This window comes from Olea europaea, unplaced genomic scaffold (genome assembly GCF_002742605.1).
Source record: "Olea europaea var. sylvestris unplaced genomic scaffold, O_europaea_v1 scaffold476, whole genome shotgun sequence".
Lineage (NCBI taxonomy): Eukaryota > Viridiplantae > Streptophyta > Magnoliopsida > Lamiales > Oleaceae > Olea > Olea europaea.
In genome coordinates this window covers 89705-105673 of record NW_019263072.1, presented here as the reverse complement: position 1 = coordinate 105673, position 15969 = coordinate 89705, and the positions used below count along the sequence as shown (strand labels likewise).

At 32.4% G+C, this 15969-nt stretch overlaps 1 protein-coding gene across 1 annotated transcript; it reads left to right on the top strand.

The window, feature by feature from the left end:
* The first annotated feature begins 5334 nt into the window (after window positions 1-5334).
* Window positions 5335-15339, top strand: LOC111388224 (cleft lip and palate transmembrane protein 1 homolog). The gene is made up of 12 exons (XM_023012913.1): window positions 5335-5719; window positions 7987-8127; window positions 8302-8416; window positions 8517-8611; window positions 8827-8930; window positions 10128-10165; window positions 10971-11206; window positions 11866-11959; window positions 12043-12233; window positions 12495-12714; window positions 13535-13702; window positions 14976-15339. The coding sequence occupies exons 1-12, from the start codon at window positions 5525-5527 to the stop codon at window positions 15125-15127; spliced, it is 1749 nt and encodes a 582-aa protein (XP_022868681.1). The 5' UTR covers window positions 5335-5524; the 3' UTR covers window positions 15128-15339.
* Window positions 15340-15969: the final 630 nt, after the last annotated feature.

Below are 15969 nucleotides of genomic sequence, written 5' to 3'. Positions count from 1 at the left end.
GCATACATAAAGTCGTAGCTAAACCTCTATAGAATTTCGCATAAGGTCAAATGAACAAATTCTAAACAATACAACATTCATACATTTTTTTATACAAAATGACATAAACAATTAAGTTATAAAAATATTGCTACCACATATGGATTTGCATATAAAACTTTTATTATTATTATTATTATTATTTTATACATAGGGACTACATCGTAATTTCAGCAACTAGAAATTATAACATACTAGTGCGTGGACTATTATGAAATTTCACAAATTGAAAAAGCTAGTAGTTGATTAATTTTATGATCACTGTGATAAAACATAAAAGTTTCTATTTTAAGGAAAGTATTTAAAAAAAAAAAAGCTTAGAAATATATACACACAGTTTTAACAATCCTTTAAAATTCCCCACTTTTTTTAAAAATTATTATTATTATTATTATTATTATTATTATTATTATTATTATTATTATGTGATGAACATGTCGCTGTTCACCATTTTTTACATACGGCTCGCTTTATTTTTTCCCCTCTTTACACCCCATTCGTTTTATCTTTTATTTATTTACCTATTTTTAAAACTCATATTATGAAAATACATATGGGTTTACAGAAAATTAAACATAAGCTCTGATACCAAACTGTAACAGCCCAAATTTTTTTAAGCTTCGATCGTTACTAAAAGTTTCATTCCCATAGTTAAATAAACTTATCAAATATTTTCAAAACATATGGAAACATAATCAATTGAAACTCGTCTCAAATCCTAAATAAGAAATTTCATGTGGAAATAAAACTAAAATAACAGTGAAAAATAAAGATCCATAGTCATGTTACTTCGAATTATTTTTACTGAATTCCATAATTTCTAGCATCACGATTACAGTTCATCGCCCATCAATCAACGACTCGTTTTAACCTATGAGGAGTATGAAAAAATGGGGAGTATATGGGAATACTCAGTAGGACACAAAAAATTATAGTGCAGTCCTGAATAAAAATATTTAAATCATGAGTCAAAAATATCATACCATCATATCTTTAGAAATCGATAAAAGCTCAGTAAATATCATATTTTTGGTACCGGATGACCATAACATACATATCATATCTTTAAACTTTCATAAGTATAGTAATTCAATAACATGAAAATAAATAATTTAAACGAGATAAGAAACTGCACCTCATTAGATCAAATAATTTGAAAGAGAATACCAAAATCTCACTCCCCAAATCTTTATTTTTCTACTAATCTGCCATATGTAAGCATATCTATATGTTCTGCAGTGCAAAATAATAAAAACTTCTTGTACCATGTTTAAAGTTGAAAATGAATATTAATTTATGGTAACATTTAACCACAAGAGCAAAGTACTACAATCAATATTCCAAATAAATAATAATAATAATAATTTATCCCCAACAACCCAACACGTGTCAACTAATCCGTACAATCCTAAATTCAAAAATAAAATATTTCAATTCACGTGACACAACCACATTTACATCCAAAGTTTTAATTGATTTGAGAAACTAGTTTCCAACAACTTCTTCAAATTGCAATTTCTTGGTACTAAATCATCCTAATGGACTTATTCTCGAGCTTAATATACATGATTAATTACGAACTATCTAACGAGTCTAGTGTTGATATATTTATCTTTGATCTATCAAAATCTAAATATTTGGCCTAAAAATTTGAATTAACCCGTATATTACTTTAGTCCCCCAACTTTTCAAATTTAAAAATAATATATAAAATAATTAATTTTAGTATGTGAAAATATTCGGGATTTACACTTATACTAGTTCGTAACCTCTTGTTTCCCCTGTTCAGTCTCTCGGATTTTCATTGTAATCTCATAGATATTTGTGAAATTTCACAGGTCCGAATAGGTTCCAATCACACCGTCCAAATTTCTTTAGCAGTTGGAAGGAATATATACGTTTCCCCTACTTCCGTCTCCATTGCATCATCAGTGTCCTATTTTGGATATTCCACTGTGTTTTCGACTCGTTGGCATAGCCCAACTTTCCTTTTCCTCAAAGAACCAAGTCAATAAATTATGACCATTATAGATTATTCTTGCCATGTAATTTGTGAGTTATGAATTGGAGAAATTAGTTTTCATTTAATGATTGGATACGGTTATTTCTAAGGATTGGACCAGACTTGTCTATGATACCGTGGGACAATTTAATTGGAGAAGGAAAAATATGTATTTCATTCATTTACAATTTCTGGATTATATATTTATCAATGTGATTAAAATTATAGACCCTCTTTAATAAAAGTACTAAGTTAAATGTTTCAATAATTACTCAACTTATATCATTGACAGTGTCTAGTCACTGTCTTTAAAAAATTACAACTCAGTCAATGCATCCAACCAAAATTTTCATTACTCACTCAACTTATACTATGGTCACTGTTTACTTATCATATTTCAAAATGCTTTCCAATGATCACTAATCTTTGAGAGTTGCATGTGTCATAAGAAAATCATATGTGATAAGTTACAATCATTAAAAATTTAGAACTCGGCTAAATCATTCAACTTACCAAAAATTTCATATGTGAAATGCGGGTCCATAAACTTTTTTAAACAGTTTCAAAATTCAACCCTAAAAACCCTAGTCCCCAATTCACTTATCTCACCCACCTACGACTCAATTGTATACTTAGACAGGATCGACTATTGAGAAGAATTGGAGAAACTGCAATTTATATAATCATATCCCCCAATCACTACTAAAAAAATATGGCTTCAGGCACGGATGTTCCGTTCCTGAAACTTTGATATCCGTTGTTATTATTCTTTACCAACGAAATATTTGCAACCGTGGATCCGTTGTTAATTTGAGGGTCGCTGATAGTTATCAACAGATCCTGCCGTAGGTAAAGAGTAAACATTTTACCAACGAATTTTCCGTTGGTAAAGTGTGAATCTTTTACCAATGAAATTTTCGCTGGTAAAAATCTTTACAAATACCAACCGACTTTTCGTTGGTAAATATCTATCATTACAATTGGTAAAAATCAATGTTGTAAATAGCCACATAGGTGTGAGACATAGTAAAAAATAATAATAATAAATAAAATAAATAAATATTTATCATTTTATTATTGTTATTATTATTTATTTAATAATTCTAATTTTGTAACTTTTAGCCAATCGAATTGAAATGTCAAAATATTGTTTAATCACTTATTGGACAACAAATTAATTTATAGAGGGCAACTCCAAAGACTTTGTTGTGAACTTTTGATGTTGGATAAGTGAATTACTTTTATCAACGAATAATCCGTTTTTAATTACCGACGGAATATCCGAAGGTGAAAGATTCAAATGTTAAATGATTACATGAGGCACGGAATATCCGTTGGTAAAGAGATATCATCGTTACCAATGGAAATATGTTACTGATTATCGTAGTTGAAAGTGAATTATTTTTACCAATAGATAATCTGTTTCTAATTACCAATGGATTGCATCCGTTGGTAATATTCAGTACGTCACCTATGATTATTCCGTAGGTGAAAGATCTAAATGTTCAACGGTTACATGATGCATGGAATATCCATTAATAAAGAGATATCATCATTATCAATGAAAAATTCGTTGCTAATTATCGTAGCTGAAAATGAGTAACTTTTACTAACGGATAATCCGTTTCTAATTATAAACGGATTGCATTCGTTGGTAATTTTCTGTTGGTGAAAAGCTGTTTTTTAGTAGTGAATTGTACCATTTGTCAGGTGTCTCTCTAATCCTAATCTTCTATTTTGCAGGCATGTGTTAAATCATTTAAGGAATGAAATGTCTCGAACTCAATTCAAACTAAGAAACAAAGAACAACAAACACAAATACAGCTCAAGAGGTATTTAGATCGTATACTAGCCATCGGAGTTCGATGACATTTCCTTTCTTAAATGGTTGGACACATGCTTGCGAAAATGAAAGATTGAGATTAGAGAGACTTCGAGCAGATGGTACTATTAGGATTTGGACAATATAAGTAGTAGATTCTCACATCCTTCTCAATAATTAACTCTATCTTAGTACACAATTTAGTTTTACATGGGTAAGATGGGGAAATATGGGGCTTTGTTTTTCTAAGCTAAAATTGGGGACGAACAATTTGGCTTAAAGAAGTTCATGGGACCTCTTTCACGTATGACGATTTTGGTGAGCTTTGGCCGAGTTGCAATTTTTTAATAGTTGTAACTTGTCATGTGAGATTTTCGTGCAACACGTCATCAATGACGAGAATGAAATCTGCGGATGATGAATGGAGTGCATCTCTAAAAAATGAGTGACCACTGTAAAGCATTTTGAAATTTAGTTTGTAAATAGTAACCACAGATAGGTTAAGTGAGTAATAAAACATTTTACTTTGATGGTTTGGTTGAACTATAATTTTTTTAACTGTCATAACTTGACACACGTGGCATTTCATTTGGCACGTCAGTAATAAGGGGAACGAAATTTTGATGAATAAGGTGAAGTGCAAATGGGTGAAGTTTAACGTGCATTGTAAAGAACTTTGAAATTTAGTGAATAAATTGTGATCATGATATAAGTTTAATTTCGAAAGTACTTATTTGAAAAATTACAAGCTTACCTTTAAGATATTATTTCAAAAGTAAAACATATAAGGTTTTTACTTTTATTTTATTTTTCCAACTAACTTTTTTTAAAATATGTTTTCATTTTATTTTAAAAAAAGGGTTTTTAATAAGTTTTTATTTTATTTATTTTCTTAAGGAATTTTTTTAAATAACTTTTTGTTTTATTTTATTTTTTTAAGTAACGTTTGATTAAATAAGTTTTTATTTTATTTCATTTTCTAAAATGAGGTTTTATTTTATTTTATTTTATTTTTAAAATTTATTTTATATATATAATGCAAATTGCTGTTTTACTCCTTTTAAAATTAGCGAAAATTGTGAATAAGATTTTCTTGGTGAAACGTTATATGAAATTAGGTGATCATGGTGAAATAAAATCAAATTGAGTGATCATGCCATGGTAAAATGAAATTAATACCCCATTTGGCCCCATTTAAATATCATCAATTTAAATTAAATTTTTATCTTTCCTATTTTCAGCCACTTAATTTTTAATAAAACAATATTACACGTAAATTTAAAATTTTTCAAATTTTTATGATCACTCATTTTTCAAAAAAATATTATTTCTCTCATTATAATGCAAATTAACGGGAGCCAAAGGGGGCTAAATTGAATGATAATAACACAAAGTATAAAATTAAATGACAACCCAAAACCTATATAAAACAACAACAACAAAAATAAAATAAACATGAAGAGTCCAACTTGCAAAGCCAACTCATATTCCCACTAAAACACCATCTCTTAGGATATAGTAGTTATATATAAATATCTATACCTATTGATCTCACCATCAACTTCCTCTCTGGCGGCGGCGGTGGTGCTGTGGTGTCGACGCATTACAATCAAATAATCCCTTTGGCCGCAAATCATAACTGTCAAACAAAACAAAAGAGATGGCGCCGCCGGCAGCAGGTGGTGCTGAAGTTGCTGCTGGAGGGAGGCAGCAGCAAGGAGTTGGTAAGATGCTTACTGGAATAATTAGGGTGGCAGTTTTCTGGTACTTCGCTTCCAAATTCTTCAGTCCGAAGCGATCTCCCACCGAGCCATCTCAACAGATCTCCAATCTCTTTCAAAGAGGCGAACCTTTGGTCTCTCTTTAATTCTACATCTGTATATATGTTTATACAAGTCTGTGTGTGTGTTACAAATTGAAATACATAATGTCAAACTATGTAAATATCAGAACTCTGGATAATTGAGTGCCGACGAGGAAATAAATCCAAATAATTGATTTGCATGGGATACATGATGATATTTTTGTGTGTAATATATTATATATGCTTGCATGAACACAGATTAACACGTATCATAATTATGTTGAAGTTGTCTAGGTGAAATTTAAATTAATATCTACATTATAGTTCTACCGAAACAGTGACTACTCTATGTTCCTAGTTTGGTCTATTAGGCGTGTTTCTCCTGGTAGGATACAATTCAGAGAATTAATTGACGATGTTGAAAGTAGAAATTCACATATTCACTATCATTTATGTAAATTTGATTACAAAAGGTTTAGTGCAATGGTGTTATTACAAGGGTGGAATCTTTAATCAAACTGTTAGACAGGCATCATAATGAAATGATGTTGTTAAGAAGTAAAATGCTTCACAATATATTGATTATAGATATCTTGTGGACTTGAAGTTAGTTAGAAGAATTGACCTTTTGACAGACTAGAATTTTTGAAACATTTTGGAATGGAGTTCTTGAACAATGCGAACTCTGAATCATATTGCTCTAAAGGCTGGAACTCAAAGATCTTGAAAAGTGGCATTGCTGCTTCCGACAAATAGGGTTTTTTTTTTTTTATTGAAGTTTTCACCATACTTCGAATGTTTGATTAGCAAACTGAGACTGTTTAGAGTAAATAATTCTTAGTCATGTTATTCAAAATTGCTGAATCTGTGGGCCTTGAAAGTAGGGTTGTTCAAGGTGTGTTGGTGTTCGAAACAGGGAATTTTCATTCAACCTGTTGTAAAGACCACCGGTTTCAAATGTTCTATGAATCGGTGAAGAGGCTCATTTAGCAGTTTTTAGTGTCAATGCTTAGTGATTGTGAATAGGCTTGTTTAGCAGTTTTCAGAAACATTGTTAACCAAGAGAAACTGTCAAACAAACTGTTTGGCAGTCTTAACTTTTTTGAAGTATTCTGTGGAATATGGTTGTCTAGATGATTTTGTGACCAAATTATTAAAAATACTGGAGCTGAAAGGATCAGAGATTCCATGGCCTTTGAAGGGTGATATTGCATTAGAAAGAATAATGTTTGATTAATTTGTTCACTTTTGATTCCTGCAGGCTGCAACTAAATGACAATAGAATGAATTAATGGTTTACGGCTTAGTTTAAGAATTCAGAACTATTAGCTGGCATTTAACAAATAGGAACTGTCAATTTAACTTTTCAATATAAATGTGCTTGGTCAAGTGTTTACAAGTCCTTGAGGAGTGCAAGGGCTGTTGTTCTAATTCATGTGGAGAAATTGGATTTGATTGTGACTCATGAGGTGATATCAGATGAGAGACAAGTGGGCATTAACTGACTCTTAAAAGGACCTGAAAGTTTTGGACTGGCAAGCATCATATTTGAGATACTGTCCCGCAATTAAGCTAGAATTGTCATTATAGGATTATTCATTGAAGCTCATTTGGATCGATTCACATGGGATTTAGTAAGTGTTGCCTGGTCTTCTTTTGGATTATCCAAAATCAAAATAAGAGATTCATAGTTGTAATGTGATTTTTCCATATCACCCAATTTTGTCTAGTATCTCATATTATGGAACTTTACATAGTAGTATGGTTTTACCCTTTCTAGGAAGTTGATGAATAATAGCATTATTTTGAATCAATTGAATTGGATCAGTATTTCCTCCAAATGAATCTGTTAGAGTATATAATGAGTTGCTAGTAACACAAACCAAGAGAATTTGGTCCCTATATAATGAGTTGCTAGTAACACAAACCAAGAGAATTTGGTCCCTAATTTTGGCTCAGATTTTGGCTTTAAACTCACTACCTCATGACATAGGCATGCTGCTTAGTGTGTGTTTCAGAGTTGATATTTTGACTTTTTGATAACTACCTTACATCCAATCTCATGATCTCTGGAATCTTGGTCTGGCCTATTTACTGGGGAAAGGAAGGGATAGACAATGTTTGGGACTTGGGAAGTCGAAGCTTGTGCTGTAGATGAGAAGCGTAAAGGAATATTAAAAATAGCTACTCCCTTTACTGAACTTTTGTTTTTAGACATCTGACATTACATATTGTTTCACTTTGGTGTAAGTATGACAATTTCTTCAGTTTATCCCTGTAATTGCCCTCGAAATGAAGTTGCGGCTATTTCTTTCCAGGATATGTGGTTATACCTTTCGGAAAAGGAAAATTTTATTGATTTTGGTGGATCTCCTGTTTGGCACGAGACAAATATACCTTATGCAGTTTGGAACCCGAAGAGCACCAGAACTTTATCATTGAAGTATCATCCTTCTGAGGTATTATTTATTAGAGAATATGGTGCTAATGATGCATTTTTATTTCAGCTTCTCACTTCACAATTATGAATACTTGTGTTCTGGAATTCCCCTGGAAGATGATGAAATTGGTTTTCATAATTCATTCTCTATGCATTGGTATCTATTAAATGTCATTTTTGACTTGAATCTCAGGCTCTAAAGCGCAATGGGAGTCTTTATGCTCATGTTTTCTTTGCACGTTCTGGCTACCCACCAGATCCCAACTATCCCGAGTACGAGCCATACACTGCTTTTGGGCGGACCTACTGTAAGATCATGGTTACATTTTAAGTTTTCAGTTATCTTTTTACAGTTTAGAATGAGACATTATTGGTGTATAAAATGTAATAAGATCTTCTTGTCTATAGCTGTTGTAACATATTTGCCCAGGTCGAAAGCTGACAAAAAGAAGAGTCTGTTGGGCGACTCAGAAGACTCCACTGATGGTGAAAATGTGTCTGAGGTATTCATCTTTAGATAATATTAACTTACTCTTTACCCATTCATCCTCAGCAATGCTGTTAAATTGCTTGATTCTTCATTTCCTTTTTTCTATCTGATTTGATTATTGAGCTTTCTAGATGTTAGAAATGCCATCTTATTGAAGTTGAGATTTTCTCTCTGTCCAAGATTTTGTGAAAGCCAGGCATGATTAAGAAACATTAACTGTTGATTCAGGTTGTTGGCGATGCTCAAGTTGATAACAAGGAGGACAGACCAGTTGAATGGATTGCATATTGGAAACCAAACATGACAATAAATTTAGTTGATGATTTCACGAGGTATACTTGTCTTAACATCCGTTTCTGAAATGTTTATAAACCGTCAAGCTAGTAGTTATAATGTAGCTGCAACACGTTTGAATAGTTTCTTGTGCTACAAGAGAGAGCAAGCCAATTCTTATTTCCAATAAATTTAGCATCAGCTACATAGGTCCTTTTTCGCACTCGCCATTCCATCTATTTGGACGATCCAGTGCAATGAAATCAATCCTATGCAATGTCAAGTCATTTTATTTTTTATCTAACTCTCCCTCTTGCTACCTGTTCTAGTGACAATTGCATGACCAATTTCTTCAATGGGGTACCTTTATTCAACGTGAAACATAGCCTGCAATTAGCCATATCCCTTTTTTTGTTATCGACCATGATCTGTACCCCATCATACTTTCATTTTATCCATTTAGAATAACTACAAATTCCTTTTCACATCTTCATTTTTTCTCCATTATCTGATGGGCATATTTTCCATTGAAAGGCCCAAACTCCTCAGTACCATAAGTGTAATGTCTATTAATTGTTATATGGAAATGGGCTTTTTATCCTGTAGGGATCTTCATATCCACACAATTCCTGTAGTACTCTCCATCCTATATATTACATTATCATCAAATTCCTCATTGTTATAATCGAACTAAATATCTATAACAAACACTTTTTGAGAAAAAGATATCCCATGTGGTAACTCCAATATTATCCTCATTCCTACAATTACTAAGATGTCGCTGTCTGGATTCTGCATAATTTAAATAGCACATGGATGTAGTTGGTTTTTTGCTAATTAATAACTTTAACTGCCACCGCCAGCAGAATAGTTAAAAATGTCAACCGGAATGTTTCAGTTTCTCATATGGCAGCATGATGGCTGAGGGCAATCTGATTTTGGAGTCTTTTCTGCAAATTAGTTGTGAGGATTTTGCCATATCTTGATGCATTGCTTGCCAATGCGAATTGAAAATTCCCCTTAGTCCCTTTTAAAAAGCTCCTTCCATGGGTAGCAAAGTCACTTGGGGTTTACAAAAAAATCAATTTAATATTCCTAATTAATAGAACCAGGAAAATTAGAAATGATATAATTTATTTTAGGTTTTTTCCAAGTTAATGATAACTAATTGACCTTTTTTTCCATTGTTATGTCTTTCATATCTCTAATTGATATGGATTTACAATAGATGTGCTTGTTTTGGGATTTTTTTACAGATATTCTGCCAATGCAGTTCCACCAAATATTGCTCCTTGTATCCTTGAATTCTCATATTCAGTCTAATTCACTCTTTATTGTTTGCCTGATTTCTGTATTAAACATTATTTGTTGTTCTTGTGGATGGTTGAGTTTGATATCTTCCTCCTTTTATTAGGACTGTGCAAAGGCCTCGGTCTCAATTTATTTTGCTTCCTGTATCTTCAATAATTTGCAAAAGTCTTATTCCCATCCCCCTCTAGAAACGTGGGACAAGAAGTTCATGGTGGCCATGCTATATTTTCCTCTTTTGGCCAATTCACGGGAGTATTGACTTGGCTAAAACTGAAAATGATATGATTCTCATTTGGATTAATATCTTGATCAAAATTAGAATGATATTTTTGTTTCTTTCTATTAGTTAGAATATGATCGCAGAGATGCAGGGAATGTACTTGGTCACATCTTCCTTTTCAAATAACCTTATCTTAGATCAATTTTGCGTACTATGTGGATTACCACATCCACAAATTTTTGTATGCATATACCTTTTATTTGGGTGCAACATTGGTCCATCTACTAGTGGAACAGATAAATCTTTTAATGATCATTCATGACTTCGGCTCTGTAGAGTTGTAGTCTGTCTGGAAAATTGCAGCCTTTTTATTATGATGTGTATGCAGTTGATGTTCTACTATATTTCTCATAGGAAACCATGTCAGTACTGATTGTGGAAAACTTTTTTTGTTCTAGTATTTGCAATGTACATTTGGTCAGAGTTAGTCAATGTCCAGCTGTATTTATCTTCAAGCTACAGTGTCAAAAGTGTTCTGATGTTCAAATTCCTTGACTCGAAATCTAAGACTTGAATATCGAGCCTAGCCAGCGAAGCTATTATCCAACTGTCTTCTTCAATGAGTTTTGGTTACTTCGAGATAAGTTAATACCAATCAACGAGACAGTGGAGGAGTTACCACTGCATCTGGAAGTAGGTCCCATAAGCATGACCAAATGGCAGCTATTCCTGCAGATGGATCAATCTTTCCAGATCCACAGGACTTATGGAAGCATGCTGGAAGGCGAAGCTGATGAACTTAAGGTATTTATTTAATATTTTCCTGCAGTAACTTGACATGCATAAGGGTTCGGATGGGATAACATTCAGTATCACGAGATTCACCCTGTTGTTTAACACTGTAGACTTGCAGATAACTAGAAGAAATTTGGAAATTTTGCTGAAAGCAAGTACTTTGGAAGGTTGCTTTGCAAGTGCAAAAGTTAAGGAATCAATTGAAAGATATATGATTGCAATTCCAAAGGAAAAGAAGAAAATGTAAAATTAAGGCTATTGAAGAGAAAAAAGTAACAACACGATAATAGTTAATTAGCATAGGACGGTTTACTTTCATATCCGGGAATATGTTTTATGCTTTTAAGGATCCTTCAATAGAATTTGGGTGGACCTTTGTTCAAGATTCATACTTGAGTACTAGACTGATTAGGAGATGATGTTGTAAGATCATTCAACCATACATATTAATGCCTCTCTAGTCATTTGAGTAAAATATTTAACATATTGTAATTTGTAAGTTTTCACTGCAATTTGTAGGCTGCTCTTTGTTTAGTGTGTGCGATTTTAGTAAATGTCATAGGATTCTAATGTTATGAATGCTACTTCTTTCTTCTTTCTGCTTTCTGCAGTCATTCTGCATCTTTATATCTTATGTGGGGTTTTGATTCATTTGATTATTTTCGCAGAGAGTCTTCCTGGAAGGGAATCCATACCTTCTGGCAGTAACAATGGTTGTTTCAGTGCTACATTCTGTATTTGACTTCTTGGCTTTCAAGAATGGTAATGGCAATGGTTGTAGTGTTTTTGGATCTTACCATGGAATTGCTTTTTCTGCCATATGAAAATACGATATTTCTGTGCAGATATTCAGTTTTGGAATAAAAACAAGTCCATGGAAGGACTGTCTGCAAAGTCAGTTATCGTCAACTTTATTTGTCAGCTTATTGTCTTCCTCTATCTTCTTGACAATGAAACTTCATGGATGATACTTGCAAGTTCTGGTATTGGTTGCTGCATTGAGTTCTGGAAAATAGGAAAAGCCATGCACATTGAGGTATAACTTCTACGAATAAAGTTTCATCTAGACTTCTACATTTGAAACTTTGGAAAAGTTTATTGACTTAAACATTTAGCTCCTCTTTCATATTTGACTAACCTAATACTAGTACCATGACGCAAATTGTTGATATTGTAATATTATGTGGCTTGTGAAAGCATTACTTGGTCATCAATTTCTTAACACTGCTTGTTAATTATTACATAGATTGAACTAGAATTGCTATATTCATCCGTTTCATATCGTCTTCTTGACCAGCTTGACAGTTCTGGTAAGATACCAATGTTGAGGTTCCGAGACCGGGAGTCATATGCTAAAAACAAGACGAAGGAATATGATGATCTTGCTATGAAGTATTTGTCATACATTCTTTTCTTGCTTGTTGCCTGTTTCTCTGTGTACTCCCTGAAGTATGAACGCCACAGGAGTTGGTACTCTTGGATTCTCTCATCCCTTACTAGCTGTGTTTATATGTTCGGTAAGCATCTCAGATCTTGACAATTTTATTTTCCCTTTCTACTTTATTCTCTCAATTAAGACCTAACTTCTATTCATGTAATTTTTTTTCCGGTTTTCGTGAATGAGGAAATCTTTAGAATCCTCACGGTCCCCTACTTTCACTTCTCACCTCTCATTGTACTTTTGTTGATTACATTGCATTCTTTATCAGGGATTTGAAATTTTGTTTCATGCTGATTTGCTTTTTACTAAGTGATTAACTGTGTTAAAGTAATTATGGACCAAAGCATGCAGTTTCTATGATATAACTAAATAATTCAGGAAGGAAGAGAAAAATAATCTGTTGAATCTACTAATCGTTAGGCAAGAGAAATTAAATTGTCATAAAGGAATGAAGTGGAAATTTATCTGTTGAATCAAATAAAAAGTTGGGCAACATGAGTGAATTGAACTGCATCTATTTGCCTAATATTGGTTCTCTGGAGGGACCATAACACAGTGCTAGTTATGGGGTGGAAAAATTATATTTTAACAATGAGATTGTTTGAATTGTTCGTTTCCAGATAGGAGGAATCAACAAAACTAGTTAGATTCCCATATGTTTCTTGCCTTTGTAGGGCTTATGGTTTATAATTTTGTTCCTCTATTCAGCTTGTATAGTGGGGTTACCCCTTCCATGTTGAAAAGAAACAAATAAAGGAATTTGCATTGCAGACCATAGAATTTGATTCATCGTGATTCTCATCAGAGTCTTCTCAATAGTCCAACAGCACTCTTTAATACTAATTGTTGGTAGAATATTGGAAATAATATAATTATTTTTCATTGATTCTCTGCAGGTTTTATTATGATGTGCCCTCAATTGTTCATCAATTATAAGCTGAAGTCTGTCGCGCATTTACCTTGGAGGCAAATGACATACAAATTTCTAAACACGATCATTGATGATCTCTTCGCATTTGTAATTAAAATGCCAACACTGCATCGGCTTTCTGTTTTCCGTGATGGTGAGTTACTGATCAAGACTTTGTATGCCTTTATTCCTGTGATATTTGGATAAAAGGGCGTATGCTGAAATTTAGTAATAGTAATACAAATACTGATTGATGGCACTATTTAAAGTTTTAGCCTTTTAGGTCAACTTGTGAATTCAAGCATTTTACATAAAAACAAGTTTTTAACTTGTATAGCCATTGTAACATGGTAGGAAAACTCATAAAGAGCCCACATTTGATATGGACGTAAACGGCTGAAAAAGTTAAACACACACATTTGATATGGATGTTAAGGCTGAAAAAGTTAAACGTAGGAGTGTGTAAGAATCTGATGAGGTTTAAGTGTACAAGGCAGGGTAATTTTAGCCCCTGTTTGACAACCATTAAAATGAGTTTTTTGTGGGAAAAATGAGTTGATTTTTTTTGGAGAATGTGTGGTTAAAAAGAAGGAAAAAGTTTCTATTTATGTTCAGAACATTTTATCCCGAGAATATGTGATTGAAAATGAGTTTAAGAAAAAAAGAATGTTATTTTAATGATTGTCAAACGGGGGCTTAGTGTTATTTGTACAGTAATATTAGAATAATTTTTGGGATTGTGTTAGGTTTTAAGGACTTGAGAGAAGTTGACAGGTTTGATATTGAAGAGAGAATCATTTTCTAGATTGACAACAAATAATGAGTCTAGTAATAATGGAATTTCAGCATTTTTTTGGCTAAGTACCTTTTAAGTACACTTTGAACCCCATGCTTGAATATATTCTAGACATCCATTTTCTTGTTCAAATGATGTTCCAAATACAATTTAATGGTATTGGCTAGAATTGGTCCTTGCAATCAACTAGTGAATTTTAATACTGCAAACTTATCCCTTTTGGCTCAAAAAAGGGTGGCAAAAATTACAGATCTTAATTGCTTCATCAGCTCTCTCTTTTCTCCCTTTTTGACCCAATGGTGGTATCAGCAACGGAATTTAGCTTATGCCTTTGCTGAACACCAACTCTAGTGTAACACAATACTGCTGAACCACATGGCCTCGTGTTTGATACCGGTGTGTTTTGATTTTGGAAGGTAATATAGAATTGATAAGTCAAACTATATATGGTAATCATCTTGAAGTCTAATTAATTAACATCTTTATATCATCACTAGTATCTGTTTGGTGGTCTAAATACATCTAATATTCATTGTTTATAACATGGTATTCTTTCAGTTGGGGATTCAGTTTTGCATCTGCTATTTTGGGTTTATGTATATGACATGTTTGTTATCTCTTTGGCTTGCAGATATCATATTTTTGATATATGTGTATCAACGATGGGTTTATCCAGTGGACAAGAAAAGAGTAAACGAATTTGGTTTCGCTGGGGAGGATGATCATGCCTCTAGTAGTCCAGATGCCATAGAACAAAAGGAAGATGAGAAGAAAACTAACTAATCTTGTTTCATTGAAACTTTTTGATATTTTAATTGCATAAAAAAAAAAAAGTAAAATTATGACCTAATATTCATTTTCATCTCTAGTTATGTACTTGTCAGAGAGTTTCTCTGTAGGTATTAATTATTTTGAGACGTTCCATTCGATTAGTTTCACATACATGAAAGATTGCCTCTCTGATAATGATATGGTTGGTTTCTAAAGTTCTGTAATTTGTTGTTACTATAATATGCCATTTTATGGGAATGGGAGATTGAAATTTAGAGAAGATTTCTGGGCAGTTTTTACATATTTTCAAATCGTTCGAACCAAAGTTGAGAAAAACTAAACATAACCCAGGTGTTTTGGTTTGGTTTGGTTTAAAATCTTGATTTCTTTGCAACATGTATATCATTATAAAATATTTTTATACTTTATGGCTTTAAAATAGAATAATTTAGTGTATATTAAACTGTAAATTTATTAAAGTCTACAATTAGTTTTAATCACATATTATATGGAATTCACAATTTTTTTATCATACATTTCATAAATTTTTATAAAATTTAAGAAAAAATTAATTATAATCTCGCATATTTCAACACAATTACATAAAATTCATAGCAAAAACAATGACAGTGGTTTGTTTACCTATTTAGTTTTGGGAAAATTTCATAATTTAGGTGTATTGTTTACACCAATTCAAAAATCACCTAAATAGTCAAGTGGCAGTATGAATTGTGTAAGTTATGGATTCCAAATTGCCTTTCAATTTGGTTTATGATATAGTAAGACTACGTTTAGTTGTGACGGTTTTTCCATTTTTGGCCCATGTTTCTTCTCAACTTTAATCTACTAGTGGG

Excerpts from the sequence above, each read along its gene's own strand:
- LOC111388224 (XM_023012913.1), top strand. The coding sequence starts at position 5,525 with ATGGCGCCGCCGGCAGCAGGTGGTGCTGAAGTTGCTGCTGGAGGGAGG. Across the intron at positions 12,234-12,494 it reads GAAAAGCCATGCACATTGAG|CTTGACAGTTCTGGTAAGAT; the intron begins GTATAACTTCTA and ends CTTCTTGACCAG. Across the intron at positions 13,703-14,975 it reads GCTTTCTGTTTTCCGTGATG|ATATCATATTTTTGATATAT; the intron begins GTGAGTTACTGA and ends TTTGGCTTGCAG.